General features: G+C 36.0%; 1 protein-coding gene across 1 annotated transcript in view; it reads left to right on the forward strand.

Annotated features, from left to right (window-relative positions):
• The window catches only part of CCDC158 (coiled-coil domain containing 158), a 48,303-nt gene that overhangs the window by 3,542 nt on the left and 26,765 nt on the right, over positions 1-17,996 (forward strand). The window contains exons 2-10 of the mRNA XM_004681199.1: positions 2,433-2,650; positions 5,033-5,142; positions 5,255-5,582; positions 5,801-5,877; positions 6,698-6,808; positions 7,791-7,905; positions 14,125-14,244; positions 15,041-15,238; positions 16,376-16,858. Of these exons, the coding sequence (XP_004681256.1) occupies positions 2,433-2,650; positions 5,033-5,142; positions 5,255-5,582; positions 5,801-5,877; positions 6,698-6,808; positions 7,791-7,905; positions 14,125-14,244; positions 15,041-15,238; positions 16,376-16,858 (1,760 nt within the window). The remainder of the gene's footprint in view (positions 1-2,432; positions 2,651-5,032; positions 5,143-5,254; positions 5,583-5,800; positions 5,878-6,697; positions 6,809-7,790; positions 7,906-14,124; positions 14,245-15,040; positions 15,239-16,375; positions 16,859-17,996) is intronic.

Genomic DNA, 17,996 nt, shown 5'->3' on the forward strand with positions numbered 1-17,996 from the left:
TGTGTGTGTTTGTGTGTGTGTATATATGTGTATATATATATTTATAACATTCCACACATTTTAGGTTTCTCTGGTTCTCATTTTTAATTGAAATTGTATATCCGCCTCTATAATTGGTAAATAACCTTTGGGATGTTTCTTTGAGAACTTGTGAATGAATGTCCTAGTAATAAATAATCCTTATTCAAAGGTTTTGGCATCAATTAAAGATTCTTTCCTGAATCAGCTATTACATTGATGATTTTCTAATTTTATCAGTTATTAGCTGCCACTCCTCAGGAAAGAATAACTTTACTACCACTACAGATTCAAAGATAGTTGTTTATCTAAAAATGCTATAGTATATTGCAGTCACTATTATTTTTGATGTTCACTAGTCTCAAACTTGGGCAGCTCCTTAAGTGGTTTCCTGTGTCTTTTTAAAACATGAATTCCAGCTCATGTTCCAGGCTCATGTTCTCCTTTGCCTGTTCCCTGGGGTCAGAAACCAACCATTTCACTCATAAGTCCTAGTTCCATTCAGTTAAAATTAGAATTTAGAAACCAAAATCTTGTATGCATATTGCTACAGAGGTGCAGTTGTGTCTAGGAGCACTGAGTAGCTAAAGGATGGAAATTGTTTGTTGTTAAAACAGTTAAATTCATACCCATCACTCAAAATCCCGTGCCACAGACTTCCTCAGCTGCCTCCACTCAATCTTGCTCTCCCTTACAATGAAAAACACCAGTATCCAAAAGCTCAATTATATTAATTCATTTTCTATTTTCTCAGCACATATAAAATAGTTTCTAAGTTGTAGCAATACTACCACCATTAGCAAGTTACTTACTAGTTCAACCAAGGTCATATAATCTGCGGGCACCTGTCGTGCCCAAAGATACTTGAAGGAACATAACCTGGGTGCGGTTATCTTACCAACTTATCCACATGTAGGCTATTTGTTAGTATTCATTCATTTCATTATTTGTGTAAGGCGCAAATGTAAAACTTGATAAAGGTATACCCAGTACATTTGCTTCTAGCTCATCTCTCAGGTGCTGTGTCATGCACGCACGTGCACGTATGCATTCCTATTCCTCCATTTTTACAAAGAGGAGGGCAATTAACCTCCACCTATTAAAGGGTATCGGAGTTTGTGGACATATGTTAACACCACTATTTGTCCTCTGATTATTTTCAATTTTCATATGCAAAATGCATTTACCTTCTCCCAAAAAGTTCCCAGCTCTTATATAATATCTGCTTAAACACCAGAATCTTTATCTAAATTAGATTCATATATGAATAAAGCACCCCAGTTAAATTTCTCAAGTACAGCTCATTGAAAAGTGTTCCTCTTAACCTGAAGACCCATGACACCCCATACACAGTGGGAGACAGGACAGATAACTGCTACCCACACTCCTCTTCAAAATGGAGAAAACAAGACCCAAACGAGCCAATCACAGTTCTGAAATCCAGCTGGGCACAGGGGACCATTCCTTGATCAGGACTTAGGTCTAGGAGAAGATTCATGGTTCTTGGCTCAACCCTCTGGGTTCTTGTGTTTGACTTTGAATCCTCCTTGCTTTCAGCTGAGTGGTTTTCTCACTCTGCTGTTTGTTTTCTCAGTTTGAGAAAATAGTGTTTCTTGAATTCTCTAAAATCATTGTCCTTTAAATATTGGCATTCCCTCATATTCTTGATGCTCCTCTCTCCTCCCCTCTTTTTATGCCACTCCCAGACAGTCACTTTGACTTCCTTGATTCACTGAAACTCATCCTTATTTGGATATTTCTGAAACACAGAACCCAAGTCCTTGATGCTGACTGTCTTCTATTTCCACAGGTACATCTCAAATTCATGCTTGCTCTAGCCCCACTGCCACGGCTTTAGGGCACACCCTTGCCATTTCTTGCCTGCATTGTTGAAAGCCTTTCCCTATTTGGATTTTCTGCCGTCAGCTTTATCCACACCCAGTTCATTCTTCACCCAGAAACCAGTGTCTTTACAAAGCACAGATCTTGTTAAATTACCCCCTACTTTCAAGTCCTATAATGAGTCTGCAGAGATTTCAGGATGAAACCCAAACTCCTTGGCATGACCACAAAGCCCTTCATGATCTGTCTTACACTTTTGTTTTCATATTGAGTCATTAGTTTCCTTTCATCCAGAATATGCCATGTTGTCACAAGACTTAGTATCAATAATTATGGCATTGCTACTGCCTAGAATGTCCTTTCTCTTTTGTTCTCCAGGGTAGTTAATTCTTACTCAAATAGTTTAAGTATTATTTGATAATCGTTAAACAACACTTCCTCATAAACAACCTTGTGATCCATTCACCTGTCTATTTCCCCATGGAAACTTGAGCACCTTTGGGGCTCAATAAAGGAAATTGCTAAGGATAATATTTGTCACCAAATTATTTTAATAATTCTTTACTATTTAGGTTCTTCAAGTCCATTTTTTATGTCATCTATTCGTGGAACAATAATTGAAAACACATCTTCATCTGGGACATTGACACAAATTCCGTTTTTTCCTAAATATGAAGTGGAACTTGATTCTCATAGAAAAGCCATCCCTTACCCTGGAAAGGAACATATTGAACGTGTTTTGGAAGAATATTCACATCAAGTCAAAGATTTGCAGAGAAGACTAAATGAAGTAAGTTACATTCTTTTCTCCCAGTGCTCAATAGCCTTTGGGGAAGATTGTGAGATACAATGCCTTGAAATAAAACCTAAACTTCCTGTGAGAAAAATGTAACAATGGATTTGTTGGTTAATTTTGTTAATTTAGCCTACTCTCCATTTTAGTATTAAAAATTAGACTGATGAAAAGTATACATACCAATTTTCCTTTTTTAATAATTAGTCATAATACTTTGGTGTTGTGGTGTCATTCCAATGAATAGTCGATTTATTACTCTCATGAAGATCGCTCATCTGGGCTCCACGCCATGGTTAGTATACCTACATACCTACTTGACATTCTATGTGAAATGTTTCTCAGGCTCTATAAATGCAATTCCAATTGCATACATGATCTTTTCTCCATCCTACTCTTCTTTCAGTGTCTCTTCTAACTATATTTGGTGCCATCTTTACACAATTACACAAAGCAAAAATCTTCCTGACACCTCTTCCTTTTTCCTGGCATCTGCTTTAACACCAACTCCATCCAGTGTTCCTCATATCTGGGCCTCAAGTCTGTTTTCATTTCTGCCATTACCATTCAAGGTTCAGACTAATGTATTCATCCATCCAGACTACTAGAGGAGAAGGTAAAGAGACTTCCCTTTAGTGACAATCTAACATCAACTGCAGAATCAAATAGTATCCTCTTACATTTCCTTTCTTGTGTATTTTTCTATTTTTCTGATATCTCCTAATTACTTTCTTTTCCTTATCTATTTACCTTTATCATATCCTTGTTGTTTTTTTTTTTAAAAAAAACATAACTACCACTTATGTTTTCTTTCAAGTCCCTCTAGCAACCAGGACTCTTCAGGAATCTTTTTGTTTGTTTAGGGTAGATGGATTTCTCCTTTGTTCTGTTATTAAGCTATTTTCCTGAGGCTCTTATAACTGCTTTCCTGACTGGAGCCATGATTTCCAGGATTCACTATTTTCTGCTCCCTTCCTGTTTCTTGATATACTATTTCATTTAGTGAAGCACATCTTTAGAAACTTCTTCAGAGTATATGGGATATACATTTTATGAATCTTTATATTCTGAGAATTATTTTAGCTGGGCAAATTTAAAGTCATTTTCTTCAATCCTTTGACAATATTGTGTTCTTGCATTTAACATTGCTCATGAGAAGAAAATATCTGTCCAGTTCTTTTTTCACTGTAGATTGTTTGGTCTTTAATTAATTGAGGTTCATCTTTGAAAGCTTTAGAGTGTTTATCTCTGAAATTCCACCATAATGTGCTTAGGTGTAGATTTTCATTATTTCATTCATTAGGCCAGGGAATCAGTCCCTTTTGGTCAAAGATTTGTACCTGATTTCAGCTTTGAGAAATCTAATTGTGTGTTCTCTTCAATAGTTTTTCTTTGTTTTCTCCTTTTTAAGCTCATATTAGCTGATATTATTGCTAAGGTTGAACCTGCAAATCTGTTGCCTTCTTTCTCAAGAATTTTGTCTACCTTTTCTAATTTGGGGGAATATTTCTTGGCTCCATCATTCCATTGCAACTTTTTAGTTTGCAACCATTATTTTTAGTTTCCAAACCTTTTATCTTCTCCCCATTCACTTCTTTGGTATAAATATGCTATTCTTTTTAGCTGCACTGTCTCAAATGCCTCTTCAAATACACTTTTGGAAACTGTTCTTTTATTGCTGCATTATCTTCATTTCTTTGGATCTTTTTTTCTGGGACTTTGCTAGTTTGTTTCATCTTAGTCTCTTTACTATTTCATAATGTCCTTTCATGTATCCAGTAGTTTTTATTTTATTGTTTATTCTGATAAACATCAAAAGAGCTGATGGCATGCTCTTTCTTCATGGGCAAAAGGTGATGACTTTGATTTGGGATGATTGGTAGGATATCAATCGTTATGCTAGATGTCAGGGTTCTTGAAGAATGTCCTGGTAGCAGCACACCTCAACTTGGGATGGTTGTCTACTGCCAAGTGTTTTAAGTGGGATGCAGGTGGGGGAACTGACTTTTCTATGTACAAAATTTCAACCAACTCTATTGTTTTCAGCACAAAATATGTTCCTATCTATAGCAGAGCTAGAAGTCAGTCTTGTTTTAGAAATGGATTTTTGGTTATGGAGAATGGATCAAAAGAAGCCAAACTTAAGGCAGTGAGACTAGTTAAGCTATTTCAGTAGTCTAGTTGAGAAGCGATTAATTAGATCCTGAACTAGGGTGAAGGGAGAAGTAGACATAAAAAGAATAATATAGTAATATATAATATATATTATATACTAATATAGTATTAATATAGTAAGTAAGTTTCAAAACTTAACTAGTTATAGGGAAATGTGCTCTTCTAAAGTAAAGATTAATTTGCATGGTTTTTCCCTTCCCCCAGAGCAATGAATTGCATGAGAAACAAAAGTTTTATTTAAGGCAGTCAATCATTGATTTGCAAACAAAACTTCAAGAAATGCAAATGGAAAGAGATGCCATGGCTGACATCAGGTTGGCATTTGTTACATGAAATTAGTTTATTCTTACACTCTTTTAGTATAATGTTCCTTGTGTGGATATGAGTTGTATCAATGTTATTTCTTCTCTTTCATTTACCTTACAGACGAAGGGAGAGTCAGTCCCAGGAGGATTTAAGAAATCAACTTCAAAATACAGTTCATGAGCTTGAAGTTGCCAAGTGCCTTAAGGAGGATATGCTGAAAGACAGCAATGCACAGATAGAGCAGTTAAGGAAGATGATGCTTAGTCATGAGGGGGTTCTTCAGGAAATCCGTTCTACCCTGGTGGACTTTGAAGAAGCCTCAGGCAAGAAAATATGTGAACACGAAAGCATGTCTACTATCCACTTCCGCAACATGGGCTCAGCTGTTAGCAAAATCCTAAGAGAATTAGACACAGAAATTTCTTATCTTAAAGGGAGGATATATCCAGTAAGTGGTGAGAACACTACTTCCATTTTACATGATGATTCATTGAGAGAATTATATTAGATGCATATATTTTTTTTAATTCTTAAAAGTAATCCAAGTTCTTATTTTTGTTCTCTAAAAATAATCGCGGTTACTTCCACAGTGGTCTCTCAAGTCTCTAAAGTTTCCAAGTTTTAGATTTACCAATTCCTAAACCAGTATCTCTTTTTTATAACCAGGTAGAGGATCAGCTTGAAGCACTAAAATCTGAATCACAGAACAAAATAGAACTACTTCTTCAACAGCATCAAGATAGGTAGGTTTCTCACTGAAACCAAACAATTCTACAGTCTCTCATTAGCAATTCCAAAATCTTAAAAAGTTCTGAGAAACAGATGTTCTTTTTCATAACTTTTTTGCAAACTCATGTTGAAATAAAAAGTATTCTGTTACTGTTGAGACAGTAAGGAAGGTCCTGAAGAGTATTCAGCCTCAGCTCCCAGCACAGTGAAGCTAAGAGGGGATTTACAACCAAGGAGTGGGATGAGGGCACCAGTTGGCGGAAAGTGACCAAGAGAGACATCAAGGAAGGGCGATTCTCACTCAACTGACCTCTCAAGAGTCTTACTGAGCTTGAGTGGGGAGGCCGAAGACAGGCGGGTGGGAAAGGGGTGGCTAGCTCCAGGCATTTGAAGAAGGCACAGAGGAGCCTGCCTCAAGTTTCATCAGGGAGAGAGCCTTCGGACTCATCACTCATTTGTTAGCAATATCTGACCTGAGGTAAATGTAGAACATTTTATACTTTGTGCGATTCTTTGAAAACCTATTACTGTGTTAGCAATATATTTATTTGCCTAGAGGGTACATCCTTCGATCAACTAGGGGTGGTATATATTATACCATGTTTATATGTTTATAATTTATTATCATTGTAAAAGTATTTTGGAAATCTACATTCTGAAATCTAACTGGCCCTCAGAGGATTTGGATAAAGGATTTGTGATAATTTTCATAAACAATAGCATATTCAAAACTAAAATACTAAATTTGAGAGTGTTGAAAAATCATTAAATTTTGAAATATATTCTAGGTTAAAATCTACCATCTCAAATAAACATGTCACATTCTTTTTATAGGATTGAGCAGTTAATAAATGAACATGAAATTGAAGTAACAGGACTTACTGAGAAAGCAAGTAGTGCTCGAAGCCAAGCCAACAGTATCCAAAGTCAACTAGAAATCATTCAGTATGTGTGTCCTTGTGGTGTCCTAATTTGATAATTATTTATCTTCATGGTAGAGATACTGCTTTAATGAATTTTCTGTTTTAATATCTTTTAAAATTTGCTTAATGATTACATGAAAATAAAAATTTAACATTCAAAAAATTACTTAACATAGAGATTATAACTATATATTATAATAATAAAAAGTATTATTGGAAGTATTTGGGCCTCTTCAGATTGGATATTTTACATGTTTTTTTTCAAACAAACATAACATATCATGTGTATGTTTTAGCCTGTGTATATATACATGTATATGTGTATGCTTTACATATATAATGTGTGTTCATATGTAGGTTATATTATATCCTGTTGAATATATGAGTATGTATATAAATATATTAAAATATACATACATATAGGACCCTCCCTGGTGGCTCAGCAGGTTAAAGCACTGCACTAAGAAGCTTAAAGCCACTGCCGCATGAGTTCGATTCCGGCCTGCCCCGGAGGAGACCACATGGCGTGGCAGACCTCTCCCGACCCGCCCACTGCTCCCCTCAGCAGTGTACTACGTCCATCTGCCTGTTCTGCTCCCCACTCTGTCTCTGGTGAATCCTCTCACCCTCCGCATCTCTGGCTTGTACCCCGTTCTGTATAAATAAATAAATCTTTAATATATATATATATATATATACATATACATATAAAAAATCTTATAATTTGAATTATGTTAAAATTTTTTGAATGGAAATTTTCAGTCATATACAAAGGCAAAGAGAAAACATATAATGAACTTCTATGTATATATCACCTAGCTTCAACAGTATACATTTTTGAACTGAAGATTTTAATAAGCAATTTTAGAAAATAAAAGACGATTAGCCTAATAATGTCATGTAAAAATAACTAGCAGAAGTATCCAAAAGCTAACGTATCCCTAGGTGTTACAATTATTCTTAGTTTGAGATTTGCTTCTATTACCCTTTTAAACTCTCCTTAGAGAACAAGCAAGAAACCAAAATTCAATGTATATGCGTCAACTCAGTGAACTGGAATCTACTGTTTCTCAGCTACGTTCTGAACTGAGGGAAGCCAAAAGGATGTATGAAGACAAAGTGAGTTCAGATTTTGCTGTCTGCTTCTAGAAGCTAGTATACACATAATCAGCTATATAGTATTTAATATTTGAAAAGGAGGAATCAAAGTAACCATTTCAAATTAAAAATATTTATAAGATGGGTGCCTAGTATCTACATGTTAAATGATAAACTTATTTAAATTGTTTATTCAAATTAATTCATTCTCAGAACAAAGATTTTTGTGTAGTGCATGTAATTTTCTTAAAAATAAACTAGGAATAAGGTCATTGTAATTCTTTTTACAAAACTTAGCCTTAGCTAATGCTTCTGTACCAGCTAATCTTCCCCATCTAATACTTTAGGGGTCCACATCTTTTCTTACTTTAAATTGTAAATTATAAATCATTGTGAGACTAGCAAATTGTGTTAACTTTAAAATTAGGCTCCATGAAAAATAATTAGGGAACTTAATCTTCATCTCTCATCACACACTTCCTCTTAAAACCAGGTGTTTATTAATACTTGATATTCTCTTGTTTGTTCTCTTACTTTCCATAGCTAAAAAGGACCATTTCATTCGCATAATCAACCATATTTCCAGAGCTTACTTAGGTTTTGTTAATTTCAAACGTTTATATTAATTTCAACATTGATAAAACAGAAACCCTATAAAACAAGTAAAGCGCTGCCATTCAGAGGGGTTTGAGGACCTTGTTCCTTGTGAGAAGGGTGACCCCAAAAGCCTCTTTGCCTGGAATGTTCCCAATTTCCACCTACTTTGTGACTCTCACATTTTTTTCTCCAAAGCGTCTCAGTTTCAAAGATAAATTCTCTCTATATATAATGAAAACTAGAGGACAACCTATAATTCTAACCACTGCTTGTCGCCAATTTTTCACACTTTGGATGATTGGGAAGAAATAGAATACAAAGAAACTGGCCAATTTCTGTTACAAAATAGCCCAATGACACAGCAACAAAAGAAAAAAAAAAGCTCCATATGGGAAAAATCATTAAATATTTGTATTTTCTTGTAGACATTTGCTCTCCTTTGAGCAACCCCCATTTAATTACCCCTGTCACCCTGGGCAGACCACAAGAGGAGACTGTTTCTCTTGAGTTTTTAGTTCAAGCATAGAACATGAAGATCTCAGCCTCCATTTCTTGTGGCACCACTCAAATAGGAGTGGAAAATGTTATGGGACTTTACTAAAACCTAAACAAGAAAGAGTAACAGGAAACTAATCCTGTTATGAGATTTGGATCCTCCATAGCAGTGACTTTCAGATGGCTTTGATTACTAGCCACAATAAGAAATAGTTTGCCTTATGATCTAATACACCTGTAATATGGAAGCAAGTTTCACAAAACAGTATTTACCCCGATTACATATGACGCTGGGTATTTTCTGTCTTCTTCAGTGCTGATTTGATGTTCACTGAAGTGGTTTTATGATTCACGTGTGGGTTGCAATTTGAATAACACTGCCCTATACAACCTCTGTGCTTCACTCCTACCCTGAGTTCTATGGCACCAACTCACTGCCACCTATGAAGTCTCAAGGAGCCTTAAACTGCTTACAAGAAACAAAAACCCATAGAGAAGTGTATTTTCTTGTCTGCTTCTCTGAGTTTTTCAAGTTTCTAGTTTCTTATCTCTGAACAAACTTCCCTCTCCCTCAGCCCAAGATAAAAAGCAGGACTGTCCACCCTGTTAGGGGCGAGTCAGAAGAGCTTAATCTCACTACTTACAGAATAATTTTAGTACAACATGGAGTAGAAGATGCTTTATCACTGAAGACCAGTGGCCCAAGGAACTGTGGCAGCCGCGATCAAGAGGAAAGCGAGAGGAAGCCAGAGGAAAGAGGAGCACCTTGCAGTCCAATGCAATGATGATGCTCTTTAATGATTTAAATCACAGACTAAGATTAAGTATTTATGCTTACTGACAACGGAAGGCCTTTGAAAAGCTATGAAACACTAAATAAAACTCACCTGTTTTTTTTCCTTAAGTAACTGGAAATTGCTGTAACTTTCCACTGTAATGTTGTTTAGAAAAATTATCCCTTCTCATTGTTTGCTTATTTGCATATAATAGGCCCATGCTGGTCAACTCTAAATTAGGACATGATGGTAAATTTAAACAAATGCTGATGTAACCATCTAAACATTAGCAAAATTATGTTTGCTTTCATCAACACGTATTTCTTTAGTGTTGTAGAAGCGTAAACATCCAGATGAATGGCTGCAAACCTTTTGTTGGACCATTTTGAGGTTGTATAGATACAAACATGATATTAGATTCATTGTCTTGATGTAAACAGTGGATCACCATGAATCTTGACTGCCTTAAAAGTCAACATATATATAAAGAGGCATATCAGTTCAATTTTAATCCAAATTGCTAATTTATAAAACAGCATCTGAAACCTAATATTTAAATAGGCTCTCTTAATGGGAACTCCTTTAGTCAGGGAACACTGGGATTATTCTACCATGTCAACATAGATTTGAATATACTCTGTCCTGAAGTGGCCTTAATAATTGGTGAAACTAAGCAAGGAAGATCAAGCACGTTAACTAACATTAACTATTGTCTTTTGGCATCCTGAATTATTCTATTGTTATGTTTTTGTTGTAACAAATTGAATGTAGAATCTAAATACTAATTTTTCTGCTTTAGTGTTGTTTCATGTACTTTTACTTTTATATTGCTAAAACCTTATGTAAAACTTTAAAATCTATTTTAGTTTCCATGGCTTCAGTACAAATTTTAGCATAGTCTGTCCAAATAGCAGTAAGGAAAACCTCAAGGTAACACATAAAAGTTGTGATTAAAACTGAAATTTGTGTGAAAAGAAACTTAGAAGGATGTGTTGACATTACACATGACTACATTTTTAGAGGCAGGGTTAGTATTTTCTTCTGAGGTCAGATACCTTCAGAGCAAAGGTTTTATTATTTTTAAAATAAACAAAACGTTTCCAACTACAATGTTCAAACTAAGAGAAAGCTTGTTTAGGAAGACAGTATTTCTCTTTAAATAAGCAGTATTTCTATATTCATGGAAACAAACTGATGATTTTGGAAGTAGCTGTTGTAGGCTACAAAAGTGTTTTACTATAATGCTTTTTTTTAATTCTTCTGTTTCCATTTTAGGAGAACCTCCAGAATTCCCCTTTACGAATTTGGACCTGTAGAAGCTGTCACTATTGGCTCTGTAGATTTGGCTTTACTCTTAACTTTCGCTTTTTGACAACAAAAATCTCATGATCTGGATGCTAAGTTTATTTTCGTTCTTTGAAAAGTATTGGGGGCTGAATGTCATTCTCAAAAGAGTGGAGATTGAGTAGCACTGGCTGGAGCTATAAATTGTGCAGGAAGATTCTGTGCAAATACCTTTGCATAGTTCTGCCAATGCACCTCCATGTGACCTGCAGCATCCCTATCCCTCGCTATCCCATGTCTGTGCCTTTTTGAGCACGGAAAGCAGGATATAACATAACAATTTGGTGCAATTGGTAATATCTCTAAAGTCACTGTAAGATTAGAATGGGATCCCAGCACTTATCTGTCCAATGATTCAAAATGAAAAGTAGATTCACAGATGGTGAAAGGGAAAACCAGTGCTGCTATTCAAAAAGAAAAGAAAAAGAAAAAACCTTTAATATATCTCAGATGTCAGTATTTATTCTGGACATTTTCAAAGGCTTTTCTTTATAGCATTTTTTTACAGCTGTTTGTATCAGCTCAGCTGCTACCGCAATGGTTTTCCCTTTCACACTCCATTTATCTTTTTGACTGATTGATTAATACAAATATTTTTTACTCTAAAAAGTGAAAGGTAAAAGCAGAGCTATAGCAGTTGAGTCAGTACTGACAACTACAAAACAAATGTTCCTTCAGGGGTCTGGAGAAACGCCTGTTACTTAGTAAACTAAGAAAGCTAAGACTTGGTTCTTTTCTTTTTCTTTTTTTCCCTCCCTTTGAAGATTTGGTCTCAAGATTTTACCATCAAGTTTGATGTTATCAATTATCAACTAATTTTTTTAAATGAAAACAAAATAGCAACTCTTAATTTGGACTTTTAAAAGCATATACATGAATATCGTGATAGAAATGGTTTTGTGCTAGGGTAGGAGTAGAAAATGTTTTAGTGGCAAGAATTATTACTTGAAATGTTTTTGTAAGGATATAGCTTAAAATATGGCTTCTTTAACTATATTTTGTTTCTAAAAACAGGTAGAAAATAGTGCTTCAGTTTTATTTAATACTGATCTCATGTAAAAGAGTATTAGAAACAGAATCGAAAGCAATGCAAAAGATTATCTAGCATACTCTTTCAAGATATAGATGGGGGTAAATTGAGAAACGAAGAGGTTATATGACAGAAACTGAAGTGTCTGACTCTGGGCATGATCTATTGCCTGTCTGGCCATGCCTACCTATTCCTTTGCCAAATGTAAATAATAATTGTATAGCAGTAAATGTTTGTGGGATTCCTAGTGTCTTTACCAAGTGTGTGCTAACTTAGTCTTTCTCAATAAAATAATAAGTGAAAAGATTCTGTCAACTGATATTATTCATTCATCTTTCTTAGAAAGCTATTTGACAGAGTTTGGATTTTGGTGGGACATTGTTCTATAAATGCTTCCAAAGAAGCACACAAGTGAACTTGTTTCTTTATAAGAGTCTATGAATATATTTCTATCAGTTACTAATATTTCATATACATTTAATTTCTGTGAAATTACTTTGTATCTACATATATACACACATATAAAAATAGTTAAATACAAAGCAGTTCCATTGAAAATTGAACTTTGTATTTAACTGTATGTATATCTTTTTATCTGTATATATATAGATACACATATGAAAACATTTAAAACAAAGTCAGTTTTAAGGTACATTCAGTTTTCAATACTAAGATTTATATTTTGACCTGTGAAGGTTGTTACTATTACTCTATAGGTAAATGTGAAATTGATAATCCTGTTTAAGTACTTTTATAAGTCTTATATGTATATATGTATAATACTTAAGTATATTATACATATATTTATATTCTACACATATATAAACTTCTATGTAGTCATATTAATTCATATACCAGAGGCCTAGTTGCATGTCTATATGTATATTGTTAAGCATGCGATGAATTAATAATGAAGATCTTAAACCTCATCTGGGCAAAAATAAAGTCACCAAGAAAAAGTCCTATTCATTGTTCTCTAGGAACATATAATCAAAACCACTCAAATTTTATTCTTAACATAGACTTGTTGAATAGGCTTAGAAGCATTTGAAGAAGGAATATGTAGCCATTTATGCTGACATGAAACATTTCTTATTACTAGAAACTAAGTGATAAAGTAGTATTATGTATTATATATACCACAATTAAGAATCAGATACTACTACTACATAACATTCAGTGTCAACATGTTATCATTGTCATTATTTTAATATTTCAGTATCTAAATTCAGAATTTGCATAGCTCAGCTAAAATCCAAACTTGAAGTCTCAATCATCTGAGATCCTAACATCACAGCTGACAGTGCACATCACTCCTGAGAACGGAAGTGCTATTGACAGTGATGGGCCTTGTGGCAGAGGACATAGAATATATATTCTCACAGGCCAAACAGTTACCTTTCTGTGAACGGAAATTATCCTTATAATATTTTTGATATTGCTGCTCTTTCTATTTTATACTAGAAGATAAAGATTGAAATATATGTGTAAAATATATTTAAGACATATATAAATTTACTCATCCTTTCCAAATATAGTGAACTATATAATAAAACTAAAATTTTAAATTACTGTTATTCATTATTCATTATTTTACATCAATGTCTTTTACTATTGTAACTCTGATACTCTGAAATAAATTAGCTCTTCTAAATATAACACAGTTCATTGTGTGGTCTCTGCAGGATATTTTTTTATGCCACATCAAGTTTCTGTAAATACCAAAGTAAAGAATGTCTATTCTTTATATAATAAATTTTGAACAATGTGAAAGTGAGATGTATTTAGACAACACTCAAATTTAACAGTACCAAATATTTCATTTTGGAAAATTTCCCTGGCTAACTTCCACAGACATCTTAAGTTTAAAAAACTTTGCGAAATACATCACAACAAATTTTATCTTTGCCCTCAAAATAATGGTCACTTGTTTTCCTGAGACGACACTTCTCTCCTATTACCCACTGGTATAGTCAGACTGTTTGTGCTATCTTTTAGATAGAAGATCTGGAGAAGCAGCTAGTCCTTGCCAATTCAGAACTAACTGAAGCTCGCACGGAACGTGATCAGTTTAGTCAGGAGTCTGGAAATTTGGACGATCAACTTCAAAAGCTCTTGGTAAGATTATGTTAAAAAATCTGAATGACACAAATTCTGGGAAGCTTTTCACCAAAATATTTCATAAATTAGTTTCACAATCACAAGTAGGTAATTCTATTTGCATCCTAGGACTACACAGTAATTTTGCCATTTCTGAAGCAGCAAACCAAAGTGTTACTGTTATTCCTTCAAGATTTTGACCTTTTTTTAATGACAGGGTACATTCAATGTGAAGCATAATGCCTTTGTTAGAAAATTCAAGACTTAAAAGCAGAATGACTTTAAAATTTTTTAAATAGCATTTTCCTTTTAATTATATATTACTTGGGATCTAGTTCAAAGATTTTCTCATAATGCTAGAAGTTACAGGCAAGCAAAATGGGAGCTTGTTTTCTGTGACTATTTTTTTTTAAAGATTTATTTATTTATACAGAACTGGGGTACAGACCAGAGATGCAAAGGGTGAGAGGATTCACCAGGAACAGAGTGGGGAGCAGAACAGGCAGATTGACGAAGTACACTGCTGAGGGGAACAGGGGGCGGGTCAGGAGAGGTCTGCCTTGCCATGTGGTCACCTCTGGGGCAGGCGGGGATCGAACTCATGCGGAGGTGGCCTTAAGCTTCTTAGTGCAGTGCTTTAACCTGCTGCACCACCAGGGAGGGCCTCTGTGACTATTCTTAATCAAGCTGTTCAAAAGGGATCAGACTCCAAAATCAAAGGCTTCTCAAGCCACGCTCAAAACTCCATGGCTGATAGATGGTTTTGTTTTTCTTATTTAATACCGGGATGGAACGCCTGTCTCCCTTCTCATAGGCTGATCTGCATAAAAGAGACAAGGAGCTGAGTTTGGAGAAGGAACAGAATAAGCGTCTGTGGGACCGAGACACAGGCAACAGCATCACCATCGACCACCTGCGGCGGGAGCTGGATGACAGAAACATGGAGGTGCAACGCCTGGAAGCTCTGCTCAAGGCCATGAAGAGCGAGTGTCAGGGCCAGATGGAACGACAGGTGGGTGGCCAGGGACACTCCTCCAAGAGGGCTGGCTTTTCCCCTACTGGGGCAAACATAACTCTAGGGCTGACATGACTCTAAAGTAGAGCTGCGGAGCCCACAAGCCAGTCATAAAAACTTGTTATTTCTATTTCGATCAATTCAATTTAAAATGTTCAGATTTACCTCATTTTCATACTTTTAAGCAATGAAATCCCCAGCTGATCGCCTTTTCATTTTCATATAAAAAATGAGTACCCTAATGATTGCTTATTTCAGTAAAGCCTCAAACCACAGGAAGGGCTGGGAAAAAGCAAGATTGAAGGGTTCCAGCAGATGTTTTTTGGTTTTGCTTTTGTTTTTGCCTCCCCCAGCCCCAAAAGAGACTTCCTTTCCTTTAACTGAGAACCCACCCCAGATGGGTCCACTCCACTTCAGTGCTCCAGCAGGCACATCTGCAGCGCTTTAACAGCTCACTGTGCCTTCAGGATTGGGGGAATGTAGTTGTAACGTCAGTTTCTGCCAAAAAGATATAAAAAGCACCCCCCAAAAGAATAAACTTCCTAAAAATGGGAAAGTCAACCAAAGGGATCCGTCTTGGCATAGGGCCAGGCAAAGCCCACTTTTGTTTTTTAATCTTCTGGCCCAACTTGGGTGAGAAGAAAGACGAAAGCAGTTAGAATCTTCTCTTTCCAAATGAGAGCCAGAGAATGTGAGTGAAGGTTGAATAAAAGCCATGTTCCACTTTTTCCTCCCGGGTAAAATAAAGGAGCAAGTTGGAGAGAAACAGAATGTAAAGGAAAAAGAGGTAGTGTAAGGGCAATTATATTCACACTTAGCACTCTTCCCCTATTGCTAATATTCTCTTCATTTTTTGTTGATCCAGAAAATGTCCTCAGAGGAAACATCCTAAACTCGCCACCTTAGAAAACCATTCTGGAAGCATATTATTGTTTAAGGCCTCTCCACCTTGATCTTATTAATATGTCAGCCTGGTACATGCTGTTGATGATATGGAGTTGTGAGTGACTTGAGGCTAAGCAGATATTATTCAATTCCTGATTTCATTGTTTAAAACTAACTCATTATCGTTCTTAAATTTGCCTATATACTAACTTCCCAAATCAGTGAAATTCTCTTTTCTTTAAAAATCAGATGGCAGCAATTCAGGGCAAGAATGAAAGCCTAGAAAAAGTGTCCTCCCTGACAGCTCAGCTTGAATCCACCAAAGAAATGCTCCGTAAAGTGGTGGAAGAGTTGACAGCCAAGAAGATGACCCTGGAGAGCTCAGAGAGGACAGTTTCAGACCTGACAGTTTCCCTCCAGGAAAAAGAGAGAGCCATCGAAGCCACCAATGCCGAGATCACCAAGCTCCGCTCCCGGGTCGACTTGAAATTGCAGGAGTTGCAGCACTTGAAAAATGAAGGGGATCATCTCAGAAACGTGCAGACGGAATGTGAGGCCCTTAAGCTACAGATGGCAGAAAAGGACAAGGTGATCGAGATTTTGCGACAACAGATTGAAAATATGACGCAGTTGGTTGGCCAGCATGGACGAACTGCCGGTGCTATGCAAGTAGAAAAGGCTCAGCTGGAGAAAGAGATTAATGACAGGAGGCTGGAGCTACAGGAATTTAAGGTCTGTAGGTTCCCTGGTGGCTTTGTTTCTGTAAAGAGGGTCTGTGGACTCTGAAATGGAAAGTATATGTGACTATGTGCATTTGTGAGAAAAGACCAGAGAGCGTTTAGGTTCAAAAGGACTGATGGCCCCAAAATGGTTCAGAACTATCTGGTAAAAGAGAAAAATGTAATCTAGCTTCCTCATGAAAACTTTACTGATCCCATAGTTTGAGGCAGACCTAAATCTGAGCCCCGCCTTTCATCACTCAAGAACTGTGAAGCATTGTGCTGTTCACAGGAGCTTGGCTATCATGTCCATAAAAACAAAACAAACAAACAAAAGTCCCCAAGAACTCTAGTAGATTACTGGAGGCTTAAATGAGAAAATATTTTGTCAAGGACTTAGCCTAACTCCTGGCCTGTAGATGTTGTTTAATAAATATTAATTCCCTTCCCATTCAATTGTCCATGAAATCTTATTACGCTGTATTTGTAGCTATCAGGACCTGGATCACTTTTTATTGCAGTCTGTGTGTGCCAAACAGTAGTGTTTCCTTCCTTCTGTAAAGCTACAAACTTCAAGCAGGGTATTCACCTTTTTCATCTTGGCGGCCCTATTCCTTGACTTTGTATCTTGCCATTTGGAGGGTACTCGATAAATAGGTATCAGAATTGAAAGCAAAATACTGACTTTTAAAAAAATGTTATATTATTCTTGTCACCTGGATTGCTGACCTGAGACAAATCTCAACTTTAAATGCCTTCATTTCCTCATTCTAAATTTAGACCTGATGACATCATTACCTACCTAATGGAAATACACACGCTCAGTGCTTATGGAACAGAATGTTCTAGTGATTAAGGTTTTACTTTATTGTATAATATTTTTTCAAACTCACCATATAAGGTTAGTGAGGTTTTCTCAGTGGTCACCCCTTTCGATGAAAACTTCAGAATAGGTTTCCAGAACATTTTGGAGGAGAGGTGATTGCTCTACCTTCTCATTAAAGAGATGGGTTTCTAGTATTGTGAATAGTTTCTAGGATTAAGACTACAAACAGGGCCCTCCCTGGTGGCACAGTCAGTTAAGGCATAGCACTCTGAAGCTCTCCAAAGCCGCTGTAGCATGAGTTCGATCCCTGGCCAGGGAGGTGACC

This window comes from Condylura cristata, unplaced genomic scaffold (assembly GCF_000260355.1).
Source record: "Condylura cristata isolate star-nosed mole 26May11 unplaced genomic scaffold, ConCri1.0 scaffold00012, whole genome shotgun sequence".
NCBI classification, from domain to species: Eukaryota; Metazoa; Chordata; class Mammalia; order Eulipotyphla; family Talpidae; genus Condylura; species Condylura cristata.